The 25,529-nt window shown below is 39.4% G+C and overlaps 1 protein-coding gene across 4 annotated transcripts; it reads right to left on the bottom strand.

Annotated features, from left to right (window-relative positions):
- Positions 1-4,581: 4,581 nt before the first annotated feature.
- On the bottom strand, positions 4,582-24,589 carry TCAIM (T cell activation inhibitor, mitochondrial). 4 transcript variants are annotated; one of them, XM_089532875.1, is made up of 12 exons: positions 24,449-24,579; positions 20,627-20,694; positions 18,528-18,663; positions 17,560-17,719; positions 16,350-16,602; positions 13,917-14,039; positions 11,850-11,947; positions 9,444-9,535; positions 8,258-8,490; positions 8,044-8,175; positions 7,090-7,355; positions 4,621-4,701 (listed from the first exon to the last, which is right to left on the bottom strand). In XM_089532875.1, the coding sequence occupies exons 2-11, from the start codon at positions 20,653-20,655 to the stop codon at positions 7,112-7,114; spliced, it is 1,500 nt and encodes a 499-aa protein (XP_089389001.1). In that variant the 5' UTR covers positions 20,656-20,694; positions 24,449-24,579; the 3' UTR covers positions 4,621-4,701; positions 7,090-7,111. The 4 variants fall into 4 exon arrangements, with proteins under 4 accessions (XP_089389002.1, XP_089389001.1, XP_089389000.1 ...); XM_089532876.1 differs by lacking the exon at positions 7,090-7,355 and having other exon boundaries at positions 4,582-4,701; XM_089532874.1 differs by lacking the exon at positions 4,621-4,701 and having other exon boundaries at positions 5,305-7,355; positions 24,500-24,589.
- Positions 24,590-25,529: the final 940 nt, after the last annotated feature.

The following is a 25,529-nucleotide window of genomic DNA, read 5'->3' as shown; positions in this document are numbered from 1 at the left end:
TTTTTATATTATTATTTCATATTTTACATTGCTATGCATGTTATGTTATTCTGGTTTCTTTCTTTTTTCTTTTAGTGTTTTGTGCCAGCACAGTATACTGGTTTGAGTGTTGGATCATGACTCTGGAGACCAGTTTGATTCCCAGTCACACTTTCTCAGCCTTAGGGGAAGTCAATGGGAAACCTCATCTGAATAAATCTTGCCAAGAAAACCCCATGATAGGATTCACCTTAGGATCGCCATAAGTCAGAAATGACTTGAAGACACACAACACACACACACACACATTTTATATATGTTTTTCTGTGATAAAAAATAAACTTAATTCAATAGTCAGTTATCATCCCTAAACTGATAAAATGTTTAACAAGTAATTTTTTTCAATTGCAAATCCCAGCACTCCGTAGCCAGCATAGCCAGTGGCCATTCTGGCTTGTAGTTATAAGAGTTGTAGTATTGAAAAGTAATGTCTCCAAGCTCTGAGTATGATAATTCACTGGGACAGGGAACAACGATTGACTTAGTACTTAATATTTACCAGTTAAGCACAGTTTGAGTGTTAAAGGAGGAGTCTGGCCCTCAGGTATGTGTGCCCAGAAATGTATGTGAAGCTTCCCTCTTCAGTCCAGCAACTGGACTCCTTGGGCAGAGGCTTTTCCTAGAAGTTCAGTTCCTCTCCCTCCGTTCCACATCCCATTAAGAAATGGGATAGCAAAAGGACTGTATACACATTAGGGTTGCCAGGTGCTGGCAGGCCCTAGATTTCAAGACCAAAATCTGAGGTCTAGAGGTGTCTGCTTGTGATGTCAAGAGTTATGTTACAAGCGTCAGTCTCTGATGACATCATTAAGTACAATTAATTAAGCAGCAATCACAGTGTTGGACAGAGTATTAAATTCTAACACAAAACAAATGAGCAATACGTAAACTTAATTTTAAAGGAAGCACTCTCAATCTGAGCTTCCTTTTCCTTGATCTAAGGAATGGATCTTCAGAGCCAGGTTAAGATCTGGGAACTCTTTAATACACATGCTTGTTTCAAATGGGGGTAAATCTGAAAAACAGATCTGTTGAGAAAAGTGTGGGCAACTTCAAGCCAAGATCGGATGGGAGAGAAGGGGGATGGGTTTTGGATCTGATCTTACTCCACTGTAAAATTTGATGAAAGGCCAATTCAGCTAAACTAGCAAGCAAGGCAAAAGTGAGAAAAAGGAAAATACAGAGATTTTGAAATAAGAGTCTGACATTATCCGAACGTATTGGTGAACATCAAGGGTAGGATCTCAGGAAGGTCTCAGGGTCAATCTCAGAAGGTCATATGTTCTGTCAAAAATTACCCTCACAACTGGTCAGAAATAGACATGTAGTGATGTGTGTGTGTGGCCGCACTGACCCCCAAGTAAGAATTATGACCACAAATGAAATTCTCCTATAGTCCCCAAATTTCCAGTATTGCAGAAACTTAAAACTTCAATTCAGAAATATAGTTTATTCCCCTAAAGAAAAGGATGTGCAAAAATCATGCAGATCCCCAACATGAGCACTTCACGAACATACTAAAACATTGTACTTATAAAAGGAAGACTCTCTACACTTTAGGATCCATCTTTGTTGCATTTACGGATGTATGTGAAAATTAATTCCCAACTTTGACACATGTGTTGATACCAGCCAAGCTTTCCGTGCTTCATCAGAGAAAGGAAAATTTAGTAGTCTTGGGTTTTGAAAGTAACATATATGATGGAACTTAAAGTGGAGAGTTTCTACATGAGTTTGCAGAGACATCACAGTTCATTTAGACTTGATTAACTGTTCAAATATTTATAGTAAGACAACTTGCAAAATATGCATCTAATTCCTAGTCACTGTGACTTCATTTACATCCCTACTTTGCATGTGGAAAATAATGCAGTTTAAATTGATTTGAGTTTTTGGAAGCTTCTCAATATATTTTCTAATTACAATTCATGAATTGGAAGTTATTTTTTGCCATTACCTACAAAAACATTTTTGTCCACAGAAAGTTCTTTCTACTGATAGCTAACCAACCCCTTCTATGCTTCCCCTTGTGAAAATTGTCTCACTACTTCCCTGGGAAGAAGTCCACTTCTGGTTTTGGAATATTGGTATTTGTTAGTGTTAAAAAGTACTGTATAGGTCTCTCTGGTAAGGGAATCTATACAGTCCATGATATCTGGAGGACACAAGTATAGGGTGGGCTGGAACATGGGAAAATATAAATAAAGCATGATGATGATGATGATGATAATGTTCTACACAAGACTATCTGGTATTAAGCCTATCTGTTTTAATCAGTCTTAGGTCTGACTGAGACTGTTCAGGGTGCAATCCAAAACTTTTGGACATTACCACTATCTTCCTACCGGGACATTATTTAAAATAAATGCCACATGGTCTGGGTTAACAGGCCAAGAGCATCAAAGAAGACATTAACATGGCAGACATGCTTGAGAGCTGTGAAGTTCAGGCATTCAGTTTGATAGGCCCCATAACCACATCTTAAAGAAGAGGACAGAACTGCAGGCAGCAGTGTTGGTTCGTGGCAGCAAACCACTTCTAGAACTGGACATATATTAATGGCAGAGCATGGAAAAGTAACATCCTGATTAGACCACAGTAACACACTCTACAAGGAGCAGCCCTTGATGACTCAGAGGTTGTAGGTAGTGCAACACAGAGCAGCTAAACCGCTGATGCAAATGCATTATAGAAACCACATGAGACTGTTTCTAAAAGAGTTGCACTGGCTGCCACTATGCTGAACTTAAAGTGCTAGTGATGACATTTAAGTTCTGAAAGGATTCTGAGCTCTTCCACTACATGCCTACCCAAGGACAGAAGATTGCTGGAGGGATCTAGCCCCGTATACACCTACTGGTGTTCTGCTGGAGGACCTTCTTTTGTTTTCTTCCAATAGGAGCAAAACAAGTATGTGGGTCTTTTCTATTGTGGTGGCCTGGTTGTGGAAGACCCTTTCATTGGAGGTCCAGCTGTTGCTGATGGTGGCTTTATTCTGTTGTCACATTAAAACAATTATCAAAGCCCCTTGGGATCTAGCAATTTCGCCCAGGTAGACAGCTTTAGACTGTTTTGTCTTCACAGTTGCACTGTTGGATAAATTTCTAAATCCATATAATTTATTACAGTTTTCTTTAAATTGCTCTAAATTAATTTAAAATCTATCTTACCTGTACATTGCCCTGAGAACTTGATATAGGGTCTGGTATAATAAAACACCTGCAATCCCCAACAGCAGATGAGTGTGTGTGTTTGACGTAGTGCCTCACAAGACAGTACCTGCACCAGGCAATTTAAAATGGATACATGTCTCCTAAAATGGTTTCCCACCCTATTTTAGAACATCTCCCCTTCTACATATAAAGAAAGACGTAAGCTAGTCTTGGACACTTCTATTGAAAGAAAACTAAACTGATGGCCAATGACTTCTGTTGGCTGCTTAGCAACAAGCTATTGAGAATGCCTTGCAATTCTGTTTTTAATAACCTGAGACCGACCTAGATTTTGTTTTCCCTTGGGAGTATCTCTCTTTTGCTATAATAAATGTGCGCACACACATCCAGCACATAACAAATACCATCATGGAACATTTTGCATTATGTTTACTCAGTTATCTAGCCAGCGGGATGTAAATTGCATTCTTGCAGTTTTAATCATTTGAATAATCTTGTAGTCTAGCCCAGAGATATTTTTTTTAATGGACGATACTAAAAATGACTGTCCATTTGGCCAGCATTGATGTTATGCATTTTTACTCTCAGCTATGCTCTCATGGCCAGAAACAATATGGATGTAAAAACAAATCTCAGGTTGTAGTAATGGCCCGCACAGTTTCCCATTTATAGAGTTATATTTCCAGAAGGTGGCACTGTCAGCAGAGCTACTTTCCAAATCAAGGCAAATACTGGACACTTCAATATTTAATGTTCTTTTATAGTCAAGAGAATGGACTACCAAGTAGCTTAATTCTCCTTTTCCTTCTGATGCAAAAGGCCTATAAATCTTTTCCTGGCTCTTTGCCAGTCCACTGGTTTGTCCCTGGTTCAGATTTACATGATTCTTTTGGAAAGCTCTCCCTCTGCTGGGAAGGCTAGGCAGCACAATGAAAGCTAAGTAAACTAAGCTCAACTAGGGAAAACTAGCTGGAAATCCACTGGGACTCTTAGGCTTTCTTAAACTTGAGAAGAACATTTGCACTAACCCTTTTCTGTAGCAGAATGGCTGCAGTTTTTCTAATTTCAAGGAGTAGAGGCAAAAATAGCATCTCAGTTACAGTACTTATTCACTTTATAAACTGGGATATAACTGACAATCCATGACCTTTCAGGTGTTGGACTGTATTTCCCATCAGCTATAACAAAGTGTAAGGGATTATCGGAGACGCAACACAACAAAATTAGGAGAGCCACGCTGCCCCCCCCCCCCATAGTAAACTAAAAGGCTCTGCAAACTGTGATCTAACAAACCTAACAAAGACCAATGATTATGTACTGTATTCTTGCCATGAGTATGAAAAATCCTCATTTATTTTTCAACACCAGGCATGCAGCAAATATATATGATTTATTGAGACTTTAATAGAGCATGATCCATGGTTGGTGAGCTGTCTTGTGGCTTGGTGCAGTGATGTGCCGTCCTGGTTGTCTTGGACAGAGGGGTGGGCTATAAACAAAAAAAATATTTATTACTATTTATTTATATGGAACCCTGAGCCCTTTGGAGGTCTGGATTCTCTCCAGCCCTCTTGGGTTACCCAGAAAGCAAGGCCTGCTTCCCCAGGATGCTACTACCATTTGCTGGCTTCTCAGTTTACCAGGTCTAAAAGGTTGAAACATCTCTCCTACACAGCTTTGTTGATGGCAATAACTGCTTTAAGCTAAAATACAGTCAGTTCTCTGTATTCACGGATCCTGCGTCCAGAATGACAAGCATCCGTTGCTTGAAAATACTTTTAAAATAACCTAAAAGTAAACCTTGATTTTGCCATTTTATATAAGGACACCATTTTTCTATGCCACTGTGTATAATGGGACTTGAGCATCCATAGATAGTGATATCCACAGGGAGTCCTGGAACCAAACCCTAGATGATACCAAGGGTCATATTTATATGGTCATATTTTTTGTCTTTCAGTACTTTTTTCTTTGATCTTGAATGTGGACTTCAGGAATATGAAACTGAATTTGACCTTTGGGCTAAACGAGGTCCCTCAGCTTCTGTTTGGTGGGCTATTCTGTGTTGGATTTTAATGAAGCAACTTCACCAAAATCATAAATAATATTACGTAGCCACATCATATTAAAGAACTTCTTTATTTCTGAAAAACAAACAAACAAACAAAACAGCACTGTTCCCTCATCAGGAAAACTTTAAAAATACTGAAATAGCACAACAGAATTTTCAGACAACTGACATCCAGCAACAAAATATGTACCTGCAAGTTTAAGAATCACTCTGCAAGAATCTTTGTGCTCTAAGTTTCTACTGGATTCAAAGGTGCACTGTCATCTGTAGTAACCAGTCTTAATATTTTCTTCTCTTCCTCAATCAATAATTTCATTAAACTAGGCATACTTTTGAAACACAAAATTTGCAGAGAATACTGAAGCTTTCAAAAGAAAGGTTAGAGCTACAAATTACCTTGTTGACATTCAAGGCTGATAATATTTGTACCTTAAATACACTGTACCAAACCATTCAGCTAGGCATATGTATACATGGATGAAAACTAGCTTGTCATAATCAAACAGGTTCATGTTTCCTGACTCATACTAGTGAAATCATATTTTTGTTTGGGGTGGCAAACTGTGGCCCTCCAGAAGTTGCAGGATTACAGCTCACATCCTTCTTGACTACTGTCTATGGTGGAAGGGGCGGATGGGTATGTGAACATGTAGAGGGCTACAGGCCACTCATCCTGAAATCAATTGCCTTCCTGGAGATTATGGGAATATAATAAACACAAAGTGCTCATTTTAGGAATTTAAGCTTTCTCACATACTATGGTAACTTCAGCCCAATTGGGTTCCCCTCCCTTTACCGATCCACCTGCACTGCTGATAGGATAGTAATTGAAACAAACAATTTCATGCTCTTGGCAAAGAGGTGCCCTATCAGGGAAATGGAGAGCTATGTCTTTTAAGATGCAGTGTACCCAGAACTAGATCAGGAGTTTAACTAGTCCTGGAGCAACTGTAAGCCTGTCACACCTCATGAGTCTGTGCATGTGGGGCTCTGGTAAGCATCATGGCAGGGTTGGGCCAGGGTCATCAGTACATACAGGAGATGAGGCGTGGAGTACTGGAAACATTTCTCCTGCTCTCCCTCCCACACTCTGGGTAGGCCTGAGTTCCTACAGAGAATCACACTTCGGCTCCTTGGTTTAAAAGGACAAACTATATTCAGAAAAGTAATTATAATTTAGGCTGATACATATTTTTTTTTGTCTATTTATCTGGAAAAAACGTTGAAAGTGCAAGATCTAGTGGATAACTGTTGTCAATATATAAAATCTTCTCAAGGGAGTTGTACAGCATTTTTGCAAAATAAATACTATCTCTTTCACTGGAAAATGTTTTATGTACAAATATGTAACTAAAACATTGTATAGCTTCAGAGTTGTTAGCTCTCCTGCTTTTATACTGCAGCATTCTCTGAATGTGCCACATATTAGTTTCAATTTGCAGAATGCTTCTGTAAGTACAGTTCCTTATACGTTACAATTTACTCTGTTTAAGTAAATCTCAGGTCTATCTATAATTCACCATTTTTAAAATACATAAAATCCACATATTGTTGTGCTTTTCCGTTTCATTCAGGTTTTGTACAACTCATTCCATAACAAAGTCTTTCATTAACATCTTGACACAGATTCATATAGAAACCATTCAACCTTTTGCTGAAACTGTGTATCTTTAAAAGACACCTATTTGTAGCTTTCTGAACAGTAATTAAAAACCAAGGAGATGGCTTGGTTTACTTGTAATACTGGCATGAAAAGGGTTTGGGGAATTTAAATCAAGTTCTGAGAAGTGTTCCATTTTCTCTTACACAAAATATAAGACCAGTCAGTTCACTGGGCATGTCCTCCATTCTTCCAGTTCCAAGGGATACAGAGGTCTCCATCTTGCAGCACTGAATAGAAGTGGGATATGCAGAGGTGCATGCCTTGCAGGTATGGCAGCAACTTTTGTTCCAGCAGTCGGCTGCATGAATGAATCATCTGTACACTGGAAACACTGGGCTCCTTATACAGTCGTTGGAGACAGAATTTTTCTGTAGCAGCCTCTACCAGCTCCTTTTCTAGCTTCATTAATCTGAAAGAGTAAACAACCCCCACCCCCAGTCTTCAAACTGTGTTTTTAAATTTTAGTGGGAATTATTTGTGCTACAAAATGATTTTGTATCTGGAAAATAATCTGTTCAACAGGTAGTAGTTCATATAACCATCTGTGTATGGGTGGGGGGAAAGAAGTAGTCAATTATTTTGTAGCAGTCTTTTTCAGTCCATCCCCATTCTTTTGGCCAATCCCCATCCAATTCTTTAATCACATCCTACTTGAGAGGGAGAGAAGTGCCATGGCAGACTAGCAAATGACTATCATGAATGCCAGGGGAAGAACCAGTTCCCCACTCCCTCTCTGTTTCACTTTGGTCAACTTGTGTATGTGCAGGCACACTACTTCACAGTTTGGGAAACTGACATGTGGCCCTGGTCCTTTTTTATAGCCACTGGGTGCCTCTCTCTGGCTGGAACAAACAGTAAAAAAACAAACAGAAACTCAGAATATAAAAATTGAGCAAGATGCAAATGTGACAGTAGAGACTTTTATGCTTTACTGGATAAAAATATTCTAATGTCACACTCCAATCTTTTTAATTTTTAGCTGAAATTCTCTTTTTACTCATATGAAGGAAAGCACTTCTCTCCACAGCAGTCTCCATGGAAATCTCCCATGATATCAAGCCCAGAATGGAACACAGACAACAACATGTTTTACTTACTCTTCCTTTCTTTTCAGTTTTTCTCTTGCTTGTTGTGCTTTGCTGATGATAAACCACTGAAGGGCTACAAAATCACAGGTTGTTGGGATGATGAAATGGCCCAATTCATGCAAACTTGGTGCATACCTGTCACTGCAATAAAAGTGCATTAAAGACAGTATGAACAGGTCAACCATACATCTTTTCCGAAATAAAGTATATTTTAGCCACACACCTTTCTAAAATAATTTGCAGTCCACGCAAACTGTGAGGGTGAAATGGAAGCTTGCTGTTACGCAATCGGTTATAAAAATGATCAAGCACAGAGTAATACTCTTCCAGGGTCAGCGTCGGCTGTAGCTCTTCAACGTATGTTATTTGTATGCCTCCTAAAAGATGGCTTATACTGTCCTCCAGAAACAGCACTTTTCTTTGAAGTGCAGAGTAACTTGGCAGCCTTTCAAAAATCTGCACAAAATAAAAGATTTTCTCTAAAAAATGTGAAAAATTAGCGAACACCCCACAACCCTCCAAACTAACTAGCTTTAGAAATATACAGGAACATTATGTTCTGAGTTCCACAAAAGCCCTAAAGAATCAACAAATCTCAGGTTTTAATTGGCTCGACAGTTTTTGCCACATACGGTTGGAGCTATTTTGTATTAACTTACATTATAAGCAGCTCTGAATCCCATTTTTGGAGAAAAATGACATACAAATAAATAAATAAATTATTGAAACACATAAACCAATTATTAATATACTATTAATCCATATACATAATGCTATTTTAACATTTAACCCTTGAAGGTATAGATAAGCAACACCATAAAAAATTACTGTACACGGCATCAGCTATTTTATCTTTAATGTAGTAATTATGCAGTAAATATGCAACATATACATTGAGATCATAATTGAAATTGACTAAAGGGCTTGGTGCAGACACCTTAGTAGCAACTGACATGAGATTAGGAGCCAGGTATGTGTTAATGCTTCTCAGTACGATTTTTATATAGTAAATTTACATAGTAAGTTGAAGCCTCAATTAACAGTAGCTCTTGTTAAAGTGGCACCAACATATCACTTCAGGAAGAATACGATGGGTGGAGGGGGGAAAACAAGTTTTTTTCCTGCACTAGCTCAATGTGTTATAGAGATATCAATCACCTTCATGATTATAACTAAAATATAGTTTAACTTGGGTTGGAATGAATAGTTTAGACATTAAGGCACAGGGCAGTACTGTCAGTCCACTTTGCCAATACCAGACAGACAACACAGCATTTTATCTGAGAAATTAGGTTTTATGTTTGACAACAAGTTATTTCAGCAGCCTGAAGGAGCCAAATTTTGCACACTCTTCCCCAAAGATATGCTGGATATTACAACAACTATCTAATTCAGTTACCAGTTCTTACTTTGGTCCAGTGGTGGTGAACATCCATAGTTCCTAGCATAACATGGCCTGTTGCACTCACGCCAGAACGATCTGTAAATATCACCGTGCGCCCTTATTGGAAATAAAAAAAATGTGTTTCAGTCCCTATAAATAGTTGGATGGTTCTTATTCTGGAGCAGGTTCATTTCACAACAATATGATTTCACCTAGGGATTTCCAGATATTCACTGTGCACCCTCAGGCTCTTTTGATGCCAATGACTTGCTTTTATTCAAGGTTGTGAGTTCAAACCCAGCCAGGGGCTAAGGGTCAACTCAGCCTTGCATCCTTCCAAGGTTTCTAAAATGAGTACCCAGTTTGTTGGGGCAATTAGCTTACGGCTGTAAACTGCTTAAGAGACTGCTTAGTGCAGTATGAAGTAGTATACAGTGGTCCCCCGGGTTACGAAAGTAATTCGTTCCGCCGCCGCTTTCGTAACCCGGAAACTTTCGCTAGCCGAAATGCCCATAGGCGCTAATAGCGAAAGCCGCTTTTTGGTGCGAAATCGCGCCGAAAAGCACCAAAAGTTTTTTCGTAACCCGAAAAAACTTTCGTAACGCGGAACAGTTTTTTTAAGTAAATTTATTTCGTAACCCGGAAATTTCGTATCCTGGCGCATTCGTATCCCGGGGTACCACTGTATAAATGAAGCTGCTTTTGCTATTGTATTCACAAAAATACAAGCTAGCCTAATTAACCCACATCAAAGTAATGTCAAGTAGGTGCTTTCAGTCATCAGAGGCATCAGAATAGAATGTAGAGGAGAAGCTTGTCATAAGCTTGCTAGACCAGCACTATTTAAAATTCAGATATTAAAGCCCTGAGTTGTGCCTCTAAGGAAAGCAGGAACCTTATGCCCAGAATACCTAGGCTGCCCTCATAGGTTTCATGCGGCTTGGAAGACTTACTTTTTGGACTACAGCTCCCAGAATTGGCAATATTGACTCAAGCATTCTGGTCAGTTTAATCCAAAAATACAATGTTCCCAAGGTCTGTTTTTTGTAACTAATTCAGTGAAGAACAGTGCAACATAGTGCAACAGACCATGTTAGTGTTTAAAACTTAAGCATGCCATGGTGGTTTTTATATTGAGCATGTGTATTGCCTCCTAATTTCTGTTACATTTTAAATGTAATTTTATATTTTTAGATTATTTTAACTGTTTTAAATTATTGCAATGTTTTTTAAATCTGTGAACTGCTTTGGTGAGAAAGGCAGCATCTAAATGAAATAATAAACGAACTTATTCAGTTCAATTCAATTCTTTATTACAGTCCAGAGACCCAGCAAAATCAAATTCACAACATATAAAATAAATTAAAAGTGCAAGGGACAAGTAGTCAATTCATACCGACAGATCTTATTTCAGAGATTGGCCCCTTGTACAGAATTTAGCTGTTCTCTGATCCTGACTGCCTCAGAAAACCTGGCAACCACCAAGATGACACTGATGCTCCTGTCTTCTAATAAGAATCTGACATAAAATTAGGCCTGGTAGATTTGCCATTACTGGATTAATCATCAAGCCTGCTTGTAGAATCCACAAGACAAAAGAATGTGCTTCATGGATTCTACTTCCGAATTATTGCAGAGACGCAATCTTGCAGTATAAAGGACACCAGAAATCTACCTTGGAGCACTTCAGAGGAAAAAGCATTAAACCTGGCCTTGATAAAATTAATGATAATTAATGATATTGTTAATTAACAAAAGTCAAATTCTTTAAATAATGCTGGATGAAAAAGCCCAACATAACCTATACCCAATGCCCTCGGTGAGCAGGATGAGTATGAATGGGTCTGAAGGTCATAAAGAACAATGTCCCAATCTTTGTTTTACTGATTCAAAAGCAGTGTCATAACCCAAAAATAAAAGAAGGGATGATGACAAATGAATTGAAGCAGCTTTTTGTGCAAAAAGTTTTGACCAACAGCATATGTATTCCTGCTGAGATAGATAGAAAAATAAACCTGTGCCCAACTAAAAACCTTAACCTTGAGCCAAAATTTTAAAGCTGCCATCTGAGCCCTTGTCAGTAGAGGGCATTCCCCTGTTTCTAACAGTAAAACTGTATTGAAAACGCATGTATGGATTGAAGAAGAGCCCTCAAAAATTTAGCTTGAAGATTGTATAACTCTGATGTTATTCCCTCAATCCAAACAGCAGTTGTGCAACTGTCTTAGCATTAAAGACTTGAATAGCAGGTGGTATATATTGGCCCTCTTTGGTAAAGAAAAAAGCTGAATGGCTGACAGACTAACTTGTGCTTTCTGATAGGCAGCAGATCTGTGAGTACTCCATGATGGTGAAAGTCAGACCTAGGTACTGAAAACTTCTAATTTAGTGCAACTTATTGTTAATGAGCTAACTTGAAAGGGAGATGTACCTTTTGCATTCCTTGGTGCCTCTGGGGTCTGTTGAGCTAACCGACTTAGACTGTGTAGCTGACTACACCGATGAGCAATTCCCCAGCTCCTCTGCCACCTAACAACAACAGAGAACAGGACATTTCACACCTTAAAATTATACAGCATTCTAGACATCAGAAATAGAGCATGCCATTTATACACTGGTCCAATATCTATTTTAAAGTGATAGCTAGGCAATGAAAAAGGAATGGAGAGTTGAGACTCCTGCCATGTCCAGCACTGAAGTTACAGATGTGCAAAGAGCAAAAGGCAGAGTTAAAGCTGTTTTTTGAAGCTTGCATCGTTTGCTCTGAACCAAATGCTTTTTCTCCAGTCCAGAATTGCTGGAATAGGTGGAAAGGAGAAGAGACATCCCATTGCCTTCTTTTCCATAGGCAGTGGTGAGGGATGATCCCAAAGGAAACAAATGGTGTTTTATCTCTCCACCTCCAGAGATCCTAAAAGGGACAAACTCATTTGATCCTCACAACAATCCTTTAGTGTATATTGACAGGAGAGACAGTGAGTGGGCTTGAGTCACCAAGTAAATGTTATGGCTGAGGAGAAACTGAACTTTGGTTTCTCTAGTCCAAGTCTAGCTCCACTACACAAGAGATGGAAAACTATGGAAGGGAAAGGGGTCATTTTTCATTCCTGCACTCTCCAAACAGTGCCCAATTCAACTAAAAGTGACATTATACACTTCTGTTCTCAGCAAAGTTTTGGTCAATTGTTGCATTACATGAAGACTTGATGTGTAGGATTTGTGGAGGTTGTATTGCAGCAGTTTTGATTCATTTTGAATGAGTTTGGGGGTGGAATATCGTCCCTCCTCCAAATTTAAAACAAAATGGTTCTGGGAGGGGCTTCACTGTGTGGCCCAGAGGGTCATATGCTGTCCACAGGCCACATTTTGCCCATCCCTGTGCTACATCAGACCAATTCATTTTTAAGCAAAAAATAATACAGGGTGTCTTTCTAGACAGTGTGTGTGTGTGTGTGTGTGTGTGTGTGTGTGTGAAAACGCAATGTAAAAGCAACATGTTTCTACCTTTTTGACATCCACAGCCTTTTAACAACATTGTGCTCCTATCAAAATTTCCTTCAGGAAACCACCAGAAACCTGTATCTTTAGGCTTAGTAGCCTGCAGACTGGGATCTTCTACTAACATGTTTACTGTCCTTACAATATTTTCATGAATTTCAAAATGCATAATATTACTGAAACTACTTGGACTAACAACTGGTATATTTATAAAAACTGCTTTAAGTAGTTTTTCTGAGTCAGCTGCTGGGATAATTTTGTTTTAAAGCTGTTAATTAGTTTTTATGCTTATTTTTTGTTTATTTTGGAGCATTTTCCTTTGGAAATTATTAGCGATCTACAAGGTGAGTTCCTTTGGGATAGATTTTTATCTCCCTCATGACTGTGGATGCAGAGGAAATTAGGGCTTCATAAAATCCAAAAAACAAACAACAAAAGGTGAGGGTTTTTTTTTTAATAAATCTGTTTTTATTTGCTTGATGATCTTTTAAAATTTGTCTTTTTCCATGTCTCCCACAGGCAGCTTTACTATGTATGTTGCCTTAATTTTTTTTTAAATACTGTACTCTATACCTGATTTGTTTGTATCTTTATACCATATTTTTTATAGAATCAAATTAGGGTATAGTCTTATATTAGGATATATATTGACATGTCTATTGGATCACAGTTCTCTGTGGCAGGTAATTGGGACATATGTTCTTGTGTGCTGGTTGTTCCAGGACTGTAAACGTCACACAATGAGGAAAATATCATACTGGAGTCAATAAAACAGACATAGTAGAATTTTTCAACAAGGCACTTGAGAGGCTACCATTAAACAATGCAAATTCTCCTGAATCAAAATTTATTTTTATTTTTAATGACAGCATGAACAGAACATATACTCTTGGATACATTAATACATTTACTTGAATCCAACTAGTTCCAGGACAGAGTACTGCTTGCTTCACCTGGAGACTTACATAAAAACTGCTTTTTCACCCAGTTAATTTCTTACCTAATATCAGAGAGCTGCAGCTGATGAGAGAGTTCACTTTTCAAGCGGTCTAGTTCTTTCCTGAGAGGTAAGCTATCTTTCAGCTTCTTGTCTGCACTCTTTTCATTATTATCTAACCAGGAACTGGAAACATAAAATAATTTAAAAAAATACACATCATCAAGACATTTTAAAACTAGAAGTACAACTGACCAAAAATATTGAATTGCTGTTTAAAGGTTGTCACAAAAGTGCTCTAATATATTAACTATGTTGTGTGTACAGGAAAGACTCATATACTTTCTGAGAGATTGCAAAAACCTTTAGCCAGTAAAGAAATGGAACCTACAACAAAACAATGCAGAATTTTCCTTTTCCAGTTAGCCATGCCATCTTTTAGGATACTCCTTTCTATTCCCATTTTTTCTATGCAAGTCAGCCAATGTTATGTTTAAACTGAGCGTTATCATTGGAATTCTTAGCTCATCTGGGTTTTCCCCATTCTACTGGGACTCCACCAATTCTGTCCCAACCTCCCTACTCTTTGTGGATGGTGCCATTTTGGCAATTTAAAGGATTAAAACACAAATGTGTTGGTTATTCATATACATTAGGCAAGGGAGTATGTGGTTCTCTAAATGTTGTTGAACTGCAGCTCCACCCACCCTTCAACAGTAGTTATGCTGCCTAGGGCTGATGGGAGCTGTAGATCAACAGTGTTTTGCAGGGCTGCAAATTCTTCATGCTGAAGATAAAACACTGCTATGGTTTCATTTCTTCAAAGCTGTAGTTGGCATTCATCCAACAGCTGATGACACAATGTGCCCCCCACCCTTGCAGTGCTCTCCAAAGTTGGCAATGTTTTCAAATGTGAGAGTTTGGAGCAAGATTTTTCCAACAAAAACCTAGATTGTCATCCTGTGTAACCAAGAGTTTAAAAGACAGATGACAACATAGTGACAACAAGACAAATTAGAGAGTGTGGCTCCTACTTGAAGATTCCTCATGTAAAGTATTTCTATGTACTCTAAGCAGAACATTTTCCAAAGACCAGTTAGCAGAGTATTAACTCAAACTGTCTTCAATTAGACAATTCAGTCACCACTGCTTTCTTCATATCCATTTGTTTTCATGACTGGTGAATTTCTAGTCTGTGCCATAAAAGGCTGTGGTTGGAAAGCTGGTATAGGCATACCCCAATTAACAAAGTGGATGTGTTCCTGGGCATCTGTTCTTTAACAAAGAATTTGGTACCAAAGCCAGGAATAACATGGAAAGAACAGGAATAGGTTCCTACACCATAACTTCCTGACAGTACGAGCTGTTCAATAGTGGAACATGTTCCTTAAGAGTGGAGTCTCCTTCTTTGGCTGTTTTTAAACAGAGGCTGGATGACCATCTGTCAGGGGTTCTTTGATAATGTATTCCTGTATAGCTGGGGGTCGGACTGGATGGCCCTTGTGGTCTCTCCCAACTCTATGATTCTACAACAGATAGGCAAGATCATTTGAGTTGACACTACTGGGAAGCTTCTTTCTTCTTCAGAGGAGGAATGGGCATACCTGTGCAAGCAAGAAGGTGCACACTTCTCTGTGAGCCCAAGAAATAAAACCTCATTGGCTCCTCTGCCTTAGTTACATAACAAGCAGCTGCAGTGTGTTTTCTGCTTGCTATTGGCATCCTTAGAGGAAGCTGATAGAAAGAGGTGTGGGCAAGAAGCCCTTGGTTGTGACTTGTGGGGAGTTGGGAGGGTTTAAAGCTCACTAAAAGGGGCGGTGATACCTCTTATATTGGGACGGGTGACTGAGAGGAGTTTTCCAGGAGGAGTCAGGAGATGCATGCATGTCTGGTCTAAGCTACAAAAACCTTCTCTCATGCTACTGACTATAGCCTGAGTGAACATCAAGTTAAAATATTTTTCTTGTTGAATAATGTAAGTAATCACTAGAGTCTAAAAGATAAATTTAAGTCTATTTCATTGTTTACAATGGATAAACCAGATGTAGGTGATACAGACTGTTATCCTATTGGTTTTACCAATAGTTGAACCAATGACCGAGGTAAAGGTGGCAGCAAAAGAAAAAAGTGGAAAAGAAGGAACAGCCAGCACCAGCCCGTGAACCTCATCTGTCATTCTTTTCCCCTTGGCAGTGTTGTGTTGTATTCCATTCTACACAGCCATTTGTATGGGGAGCTGTTTGGTTGTCTATTGTTGTTATTGTTAATTGTTGTTATTTGCTGGGGGTACTGGGGTTTGTGATGTTTTTAACTGTTTTTATCTCTTGCTGTGCACCGCTGTGATCCTTGGAATAGCGGTATATAAATAAAATTTTTATTATTTATTATTATTAAATAAATAAAAAGATCACCTATCCCCTTTCCTCAAACATAATAGCAATAGGTTCAGTATACCAATGGTCTGGTGAAGCTGCTTTATACTACATATGCCCATACCTTAGAGTAGTTTCCATCCTCTGGGCCTGCTCCAGTTCTTCCTCAGGATCTTTGAATCCAGTAAAAGAGTAGTAAGTCTTGTCCCATTTAATTGGCCTGGGAAATGGTTTTTGTTCTCCCTGGCTAGATCGAGTGTCCACATTGCTGCTCAAACTATGCACATGCTCAGTAGATAAGCTACAGGAGTTTAGAATGTCTAGTACTGTGCTTAGTAAGTCTCTGGTGCGTAGAGTGAAACTGACTGCTCGAAATCCTGTAAAACAAAAACCCAGAGGAAAGTAATATTTAGCAGAAAGAATTTACATTGCTTCTATGCTTGTCTTGCAATGAAGACATGAACCATGGTTGCCAACCAACCTCCTACTCAGTTTCAGTCAATCATAGTGCCAAGTGTGGTAGTATTATTATTGGTGTAATTTCTACAGACAATGGACCTGGAATCAGCAAATTTAAGTCCCCATGTATCAAGATCAGAGCTGGGAAAGTTACTTAAAGAAAAACCATTATATACTTTGTTACAAAGCCCCCCAAAGGTGATTCACTACTGTTAACTTTTGAAAAAAAAATTCAATGATTTGTTGTGCTAGTTGCTATATTGTTAGTTGCTTCCTACATTTCTCATTACTTTCTAATTTTACATATAAGGCATTTTTCAGCCCCTTATATAGGGTTGCTGGAAGCAGATAAAGCTACCGCCAAATATGTCAACAAGATTCTAGAAGGTTCTGAATGATGCTCTGTACTGGATAACCCACTTGTGTGAGGCACAGAGACCACAAAGAAGTTGCAATGCATTATTCAGCGAGTCCACATTATACACAGGTGCGCCATACATGGCATCCAGAATATCTTGGAAGCCACAACGGAAAAACTCCTCTTGCACCCTGTAAGAAGTAATGGGGCGTGCCGTGGGCACGACCCCCATTACTTCTAATGAGGCTCGAGCATATACGTTTTTTATCTTATGTGGGGGGGAGGCTGGAACGCATAAGGGAAGAGCGCGCTGTAGCAACTGTGTTACTTATACCTGCCTACATCTAAGTGTTGACCATGATTGATAGAATTACAGTACAGCAAAATAAAAATCAGAAATAATTGTGAAAAATATAACATGACCCAAGAAACGTTAAGCTCCCTCAAAAATAATTGAAGGACCATGCTTTATTTAGTTTTGTAAGAGCAATAAAATAAAATAAAGTGCCAAAAGTACCTGAACCACCCAATGATTCTTGGACATTAGAAGAATTTTGTTCTTTCTCTTTCTCTCGTACATAAAAAGTGAGCCGAGTTGGTTTCAAAGACCTGAAGCCAGGTTTCTGGAGATTTTCCAAATACCCATTTAATCTCTTCAAAGAATTTTCATTGATTTCCTGAAAAAATAAAAATGAGTTAGTGAGTTGTGAAAACTATGCATGTTAAAGCAAATACTACACAGCTTATCAGTGTTTGATCAAAACTATCTTGTTTCAGGCAAACACATAAAACATGCTTGATATGGAAGATGAGAGTGCTGTTTAACAATTCTAGAGACTTGGGAAAACCTGACTTAGAGTGGGGGGCAGGGGATTTCAAGTTCCAAGATGCCCAACTCAACCATGGAGTTCCCTGGATGCCTTTGAACTATGTTTCTACTCCAGCCTACCTCTGGAGATTGCTGTGAGGATGGATGGGACAGATGTAGGGAGATCTGAGGTAACATGTGAGATTGAGATGTATGTCATGTCAAATTTCTTGGACAAAAGGTGATTTTTAAAATGCAATAAATAAATGGGAACATTTTCTCTTACCCATGCTGAATGCCCATGAAGTTAAATAATACATTTTAATGAAACTGCTTGGGCATAGTAATGGTAAAATATAAGAAAGCAATGTTTGTCAGTCTTTCCACCTTTACAAATCCTTTCCACACTGATTTTGCTGCCTTAGAAACCCAGCTGTCACCAAAATAAAAGTAGATTTTGTCAATTAATTGTATGAAATTTTGTTAAACCTATACACATACAGCAGGAAGCAGTAACATGTACCCTCCAGATTCTGTTAAACTGTAACTTCCCTAACCATCAGTTATGATGTCCAGGACTGATGGGAGCTGCATTCTAACAACATCTGAAGGTCCATGTGGTCCCCAGTTCTGGAATGTCAAATGGTATTCCAAACCACTGAAAAAAAAATATTTACTCTTTCTTTGGGATGCTGGCCAAAGAAATCTGGATGCACTGCAAAATAGAATGGTCTCAGCGCATTGACAGCATCAGCCCCTGATAAAGTTCTCACTTGGACAACCTGCGGCAGTAGTAACTTCTTGAAACACATCCTTAAATAAAAAGAAAGAATAGTATTATTAAGCAATCCAGCAGATTACAAAATGTGGTTTAAATACCTGATACATTATAATAAGCATGAGAAAAATTATTACATATAAAATTAGATTTGGACTACGTGTTTATAACAATACCAGAAAATACAGAATTAAATAGGCATTTGTTTATAAACGGTGCAGCCAGAACACCAGCATCAGTCACAATGAAGGTGCCAATGACGGACACTGGCTGCCTTTAAGAAGCATTCGTCTTCAAGCTGAGGTAGTTTCGAATATCTGAATGGGGAACTTCCGCAAGTTTATTTTCCTTCTTATTTGGCTTCTTCAGCGTATAGTTTATGCTATGTGTGTTTATGTGACATTTCAACAGGGAATCTAAAAATGGTGCATTTTAGATTTAAAGTGGTAACATGAGGGTCCTGGACTAAATTATGAGCATATCTGGAATTTGTGACTTTTAGGAGAAACTGTTGTATGTCACCCTTACCTAAGAGGCTTCATTGTTGAATACAGATAACAGGGCTTCCTCTGTAGTACCAGTCAAGGTATGTCAGGCTGGTTCCATTGTTCTTGTTTCCATTGGGCAGTCAAGACTACAGTCAACCCTCCACATTTGCAACTTTGACTTTTGAGGATCTGATTATTCACATATTTGATTAATATGTTCTCTCTAGGAATCTCCAGGTAGTCCATCTTGACTCTGTTGTCAACATTCACCAGAAGTCATGTTGGTGGACCTATAGGTTCCTAGAAAAAACACTTCTCTAGGCATCTGTAAGTCTTCCAGTGCAATTCTATGGACAACTTCCAGCAGATGTTGATCACAGACTTGCGCTAGAGGACCCAGAGAGTACTAGAGAGGCATTCTCTCTGGTTATTTTTGTTATTTGCGGTTTTTATTTTATTCCATATGGAAATTTGCAATTTATGTTACCTCTTAGCTACTACCTTTCATTCGTAATGTTTTTTTTAGAAATTTATGCTTTGTTGCTTTATTATTTTGTAATGTGAAAATCCTTGAGACAATTTACAGATGGTGCATAAGCAAAAAGGTGAGTAAGTAAACAGGGACACATGATATAGGTATATAAAAATAGACATAGTGTCAAGGGATCATTTATTGAAGTTGAATGGTTGGGAGGACACCAAGCTGGGATAGTCTGCTCTAGAATTTTTAAAAATGCGGAAAGCACACTGGGGTATATCTAGGCAAAAATACATGATGGTAGATCTGAAGCTACCAACACAACTATGGTTCTTCTGTGACACAATTATTTTCAGGCAAGAGCAGTGATCCTACAATACAGGCTTAGACAAGCTATAATGCACCATACAGGTAGCTTAAAGATGACAATTTTAGCTTTATAATAAAACAGCAGTATAATCTGCTCCTGCTTTGCCCCAAAACAACCTAGTTAATACAGTTGGCCTTCCACATTCATGGGGGTTAGGGGACCAAGACCCATGTGAATGTGGAAAAACAGCAAATAAACTTATACACATGTGGCAGCCATTTCCAGGGTGGGAGGGGAGTGGGGAACGTGAACGATCCATCCCTCCATCCCTCCCATCCTGGAAAGGCTTGCCAAGTTTAACATTTGTGAATAACCAAACCCGCAAATGTCAAACCCGCAAATGCAGAAGGCCGACTGTATAGTTTCACCTCCCACAAGAAACGTGCTTAATGTACCACTGATATTCTTATATATTAAGATAATAATGCAAGAAAATACAAATGTTGATATTGCTTGAGGACTTGATTAAATATGTAGCACAGAGCTAAGAAAAAAAATTCTATGAAAGCATGTATGCCCCAAATAACGCAGATTTCTGACACAGTGACAAGTATTTAATAAACCAATTAGTTATAAATTCCAGAAATTGAGATCACCTTTCATCAGAAATAATGTATTATTTTGAGCTTGCCCTTTAAACTTTAGGAATAGGGTTAGCTTACCTCCTCACTTTCTCCCAACGAGAAAACATCTCAGTGCTTAATCTTTATTCCAAATTACCTGCAAATTTCTTTAAGAAAAGAAAACATGTCAATACATTATATTTTATACACATCCCTTCCAAAAATGCTTATATTATAAGCAAGAGAACTAATAACATCTTTATGTACATGAAAATGGCGACCATTGGGGCTGCACATGGATTGTCATTTCTAAACATGAGTGGAAGCATCTCCAGTCCCTGTAATATTGTCAGGATCTGTGAACCCCACTTCCTAGAAGATGAATTGAAGCACCTGGACTGGCTTCTATAGGCTAATCAGCAATAGCAGAACATGTTATAAACAATCCTGGGCATAAAATGCTATTTGAAAACACTGTAATTCTGGACCATGCCAACAACTATCAGGTCAGAATGCACAGGGAGCCATTGAAATCCACAAGCACCTGGACAACTTCAACAGGAAAGAAGACACCCTTAAAGTGAACAAAGCTTGTCTACCAGTCCTGAAAAACACCAAAATTAAGATCCAGCAAAATGCAAATGAAAACTACCCAGGATCAGGATTTTAACCCCAGCAGACAATGGACCACTAATTAAGCAGACACAAATACTTTTTGCCCATCTTCCCGCCTTGAGGCCTTGCCATTCAACAACAGAATAATACACAGATTAACATGGAAATCACTCCTCCCAACCTAGAGTTACACAGTATATATACTCTGAAGATGCCAGGCACAGATGCCAGCGAAACATCAGGAATAAACTCTTCTAGAACATAGATGCATAGTCCGAAAAACCGACAAAAAACTATGGATGCCGGCCGTGAAAGTCTTTGACTTCACTTTCAGTCTGTGGCTCTCAGACTCTACACTCAGAAGTTCAAGTCGGATAGAATTGCATTCTGCTTCTGTATGGTAGAACTTTGTTTCCCATATTTCTGCCTGTTCATTGGCCCTGTGGCAGTTCTCCAAAAGATCCTGATTTTCTTTATCTTTAGAGTGCTCTTCAGTCTGGCAATAATCTGTATACAAATTTTTAGTTTTCAACTTCATGTTATCAAGTTCATTTTGACATTCTTTTTGATGCAGAATCTGATTTTCCTGCTTAAAACCAAACAGTTGCTCCTGTTGCTTTTCATTCTCCCTGCTAGTCTGAGTAAGATCATTATTAGCACCAACAAGCCATTCATGTAGTCTGGTAATATCCTTTTCATACAACAGGCAGATTAGACCCTTGGCACTAGTCAATGGGAGCAAAGCCAGGAAAAGGTGAAGGTTGCTCCCAGGAGTCAGTATATGAAAGGGAAGAACGGGTTTCAAAGTGACTGATGTGATTGATAAAGGAGTCTGGTGGTGCAGCTGTTAAATGCCTGCACTGCAGCCACTCACTCACAAACCACAAGTTTAAAACCAGCCAGGACTCTGGATCGACTCAGCCTGGCATCCTTCCGATGGTCACTAAAATGAATACCCAGCTTGTTGGGGTTAATTAACTTACATCTTATAAACCACTTAGTACACTGGTAAGTGGTATAGAAATGTATGTGCTATGTTTTTAATGTACCCTGAGGGGTTAAAAACCACCAAGGCTAGGTTAGGCTGCTGTGAGGGGCAGCAAGAAAGGGTTTTAGGTACCCAAGAAGTCCTAAATTGACAAGGCCAGTCAATTTCAAGAAAAATCATTAGGGGACAAAAAGGATAGATATTAAGCCAGAATGGTACAATGGTTTGGATGCTGGACTAGGCCTCCAAGAAGACCAGGTTTCAAATCTTCACTCAGCCATGGAAACCTACTGCATGACTTTGGCTGGGTCACACTCTCTCAGCTTCAAGGTGGAAGGCAATGGCAAATCTCCTCTGCCAAAAAATAATCCCAGGTAAGGTTCAAAATCCATTTAAAGGCACATACCAACAAGTTATTGAATGATAATTGCGCTGCTGACAATGAGAGGAAACAATGCTTTGCTTCCGTTCCCTCTCCTTGACTCATTGTTTTTTAAGGGCTACGTATACAGTACATACATTCAACTAATTGGAAACGCATTTCTAACTATTGAAAAAGTATTTAGAAATCTATGAAACCTCATTACTATGAATGGTTAATATGGATTAAAAAAGGGAAAATATTATTCTCCATGAAACATTCCTCAAATAGAAATAATATAAATTATTATTATTATTATTATTATTATTATTTATATTTCCCGCCTCTCCCTGCGGATCGAGGCGGGATTGCAACAGATAATGGTGGTTTTAAAACACTTTATAGGCTAAGAAAGTGTTTGTGTTCAATAGCATGAAAATGGAATTTTCCATCATAAGAAAAACAACTCAAGCAAAGGCAATATTAAAAGTAAATTGGAAAAAAAATCCATTCCTTAACTCTGGAACAACTTTATGGCCAACACAAAGCAGAAATTCACCCCGCAATTAATCAGAGGACCAACAAACGCCTGAAGGAGTGTTGTCTCTATGAATCTCTAGGTCCTGCAGTGTGACTCTGTGGCCAACTTCTGGCAGAGCTGGGCTGGATGACCTACAAATTCGTACAGAGAACATATTAAACAAATCCACGAATAATCAAATCCACAAAAGGCAAGCTGCAAATACGGAGCACCAACTGCATTTTGTATATGTAAGATCTGTATTACTTTCCAGGTGCCTCCAGGTAAGGCTGGGTGACACACCCATCATGTCTGAGATCCTTGACAGCTGCTGCCAATAAGTGTAGCAGATCCAGGGCTGCATCCACACTGGAGAAATAACTTGGTTTGGCACCGCTTTAACTGCCCTGGTTCAAAGCTATGGAATTCTGGGAGTTGGAGTTTGTTGTGGGGTCCAGAGCGGAAGCCAGGGCAGTTAAAGCAGGGCCAAACTGGGTTATTTCTCCAAATGTAGTGGTTTTGTGGATTCTGGATGTTACTGTGCTTTGCTATAGGGTTAACAGGGTTATCCCTAACCTAGAATCTGAACTTGCAATTACAACTCCATCTGTGTCCAAAACGCCCAAATGACGACCAAAAGCGTAGCTGCTATGTTTGTAAGAGTTCCTCTGATTTCAATGGGACTTGCTTCCAAGTCCAATATACCTGTGGCTGCTGTTATTCTTGTTGTGTGTATTCAGTTAGTTGCCAACTTATGGTGACCCTAAGGAGACGCTATCATGGGGTTTTACTGGCAAGTTTGTTGAGAAGAAGTTTGCTATTTCTATCCACTGAGGCTGAGAGAGTGTGACTTGCCCAAGGTCACCCAGTGTGTTTATATGGATGAGCCAGGATTCAAACCTTGGCCTCTAAAGCCATAGTCCAATGCTCAAACTACTACGCTCCACTCTCTCTATTATTATTATTATTATTTAATGTTTCTAATATTATTGTTTAGTTGATAATTAATTTTATGATGTGTTTGCTGTTGTGTACCTTCAAGTCATTTCCAATTCATGGGGACTCTATCATGTTTCTCCAAGGAGGTTTGCTTTATGCCTCCCCTGAGGCTGAGAGAGTGTGACTTGCCCCCAAGGTCACCCATAGAGTTTAATGGCTGAGCAGGAAACTGAAACTTGGGCTGCATCCATACTAGAGAAATAACCCGCTTTGGAAGCGCTTTCAGTCTTTGTCTCACTCTCTGCTATGGAATTCTGGGAGTTGGAGTTTGTTGTGGGGCCCAGAGGGCCCCACAACAAACTCCAGCTCCCAGAATTCCATAGCCTTGAGCCAGACAAAGAGTCAAAGCGGTGCCAAACCGGGTTATTCCTCCAGTGGGGATGCAGCCCATGTCTCCAGAGTAGTAATAATCACAGCATACTATTAAAAACGACCAACCTGGGTCCACAACGAACTACAATTCCCAGAATTCCACTGTCGACCTCTCACCTCTTGAAGGGCCCCCATCGGGAGAACAGGCTCCGAAAGGTCAGCTCACGTCGGGCCCCAAAAGAGCACCTGAGGAAGAGGAGGAGGCGGACACACAGAGCGGGTCCACAATGGGCGGGGCCTGAGGCGTGACGTCACCACACGACGTCACCGGGCCCACCCACTAGGGGTGGAGGCGGAGCCAGAGGCGAGCTTTTAAAAGGAGGCGCTCCGAGCGTCCGCCGCCAGTTGCATGTTGAGGGAGCCTGTGCTCACGCATGCGCAGAAGAGGAAATCTCCATTTGCTCCTTGTGCTCAGCCCCGTCAGGGAAAATATGAGTATATGTGTGTTGTAAAATTCACCTTGACACCGATTTAACTGCCATGGCTCAATGGTATCGGGTCCTCATGAATGGGAAATTGGACACAACAAACCAATAATAAAATAAAACCTTTATTATTATTATTGGGTTCTGAGGTTGTGGCAGCAGAGAAGGCTAAATGATGTCTCAGCTGCAATTCTCATAATTCCATAGCCTTGAGCCATGGCAGTTAAAGTGGCATCAAAGAAAGTGGATTATTTCTGCAGTATGGATGCAGCCTAAGAGAAAAGGAGCTAATGTTTGCATGCGTTTTGTCTATGTGGGTTGTTTTACAGTTGATCTGCAAGTTCAGATTTTGTTAGGTGCCTTCAAGTTGTTTCCAACTTATGGTGAACCTATCATGCTTTTTTTGGTCATTTCTTCAGAAGGGTCTTGCCATGGCCATCCTCTGCCGCCGAGTGTGTGACACCAAGGGTTCCCATGGCTGACCCAGGATTCGAATCCTGGCCTCCAGAGTCATAGTACAACACTCGAACCACTATGCCACACTGGCTCTAATTATGTGCTAATTCAACATACCTTATACCTAGCGGAAGCAAGGGTTCAGCCCCTGGACTTATTTTCATCTTCAGGGCTGGTGGGAAGGGCAATGAACACTGACCATACACCAGCCTTCACCGTGGTAAAGAAAGGCTTTCTGCTACAAACGATTCTAGGTTTCAAAATGA

Source organism: Sceloporus occidentalis, unplaced genomic scaffold (genome assembly GCF_023333645.1).
Source record: "Sceloporus occidentalis isolate IW3139 unplaced genomic scaffold, rSceOcc1.0.p SCAF_7, whole genome shotgun sequence".
Lineage (NCBI taxonomy): Eukaryota > Metazoa > Chordata > Lepidosauria > Squamata > Phrynosomatidae > Sceloporus > Sceloporus occidentalis.
Note: the sequence above shows the minus strand (reverse complement) of the source record. Positions and strands in the feature narration are given on the sequence as shown.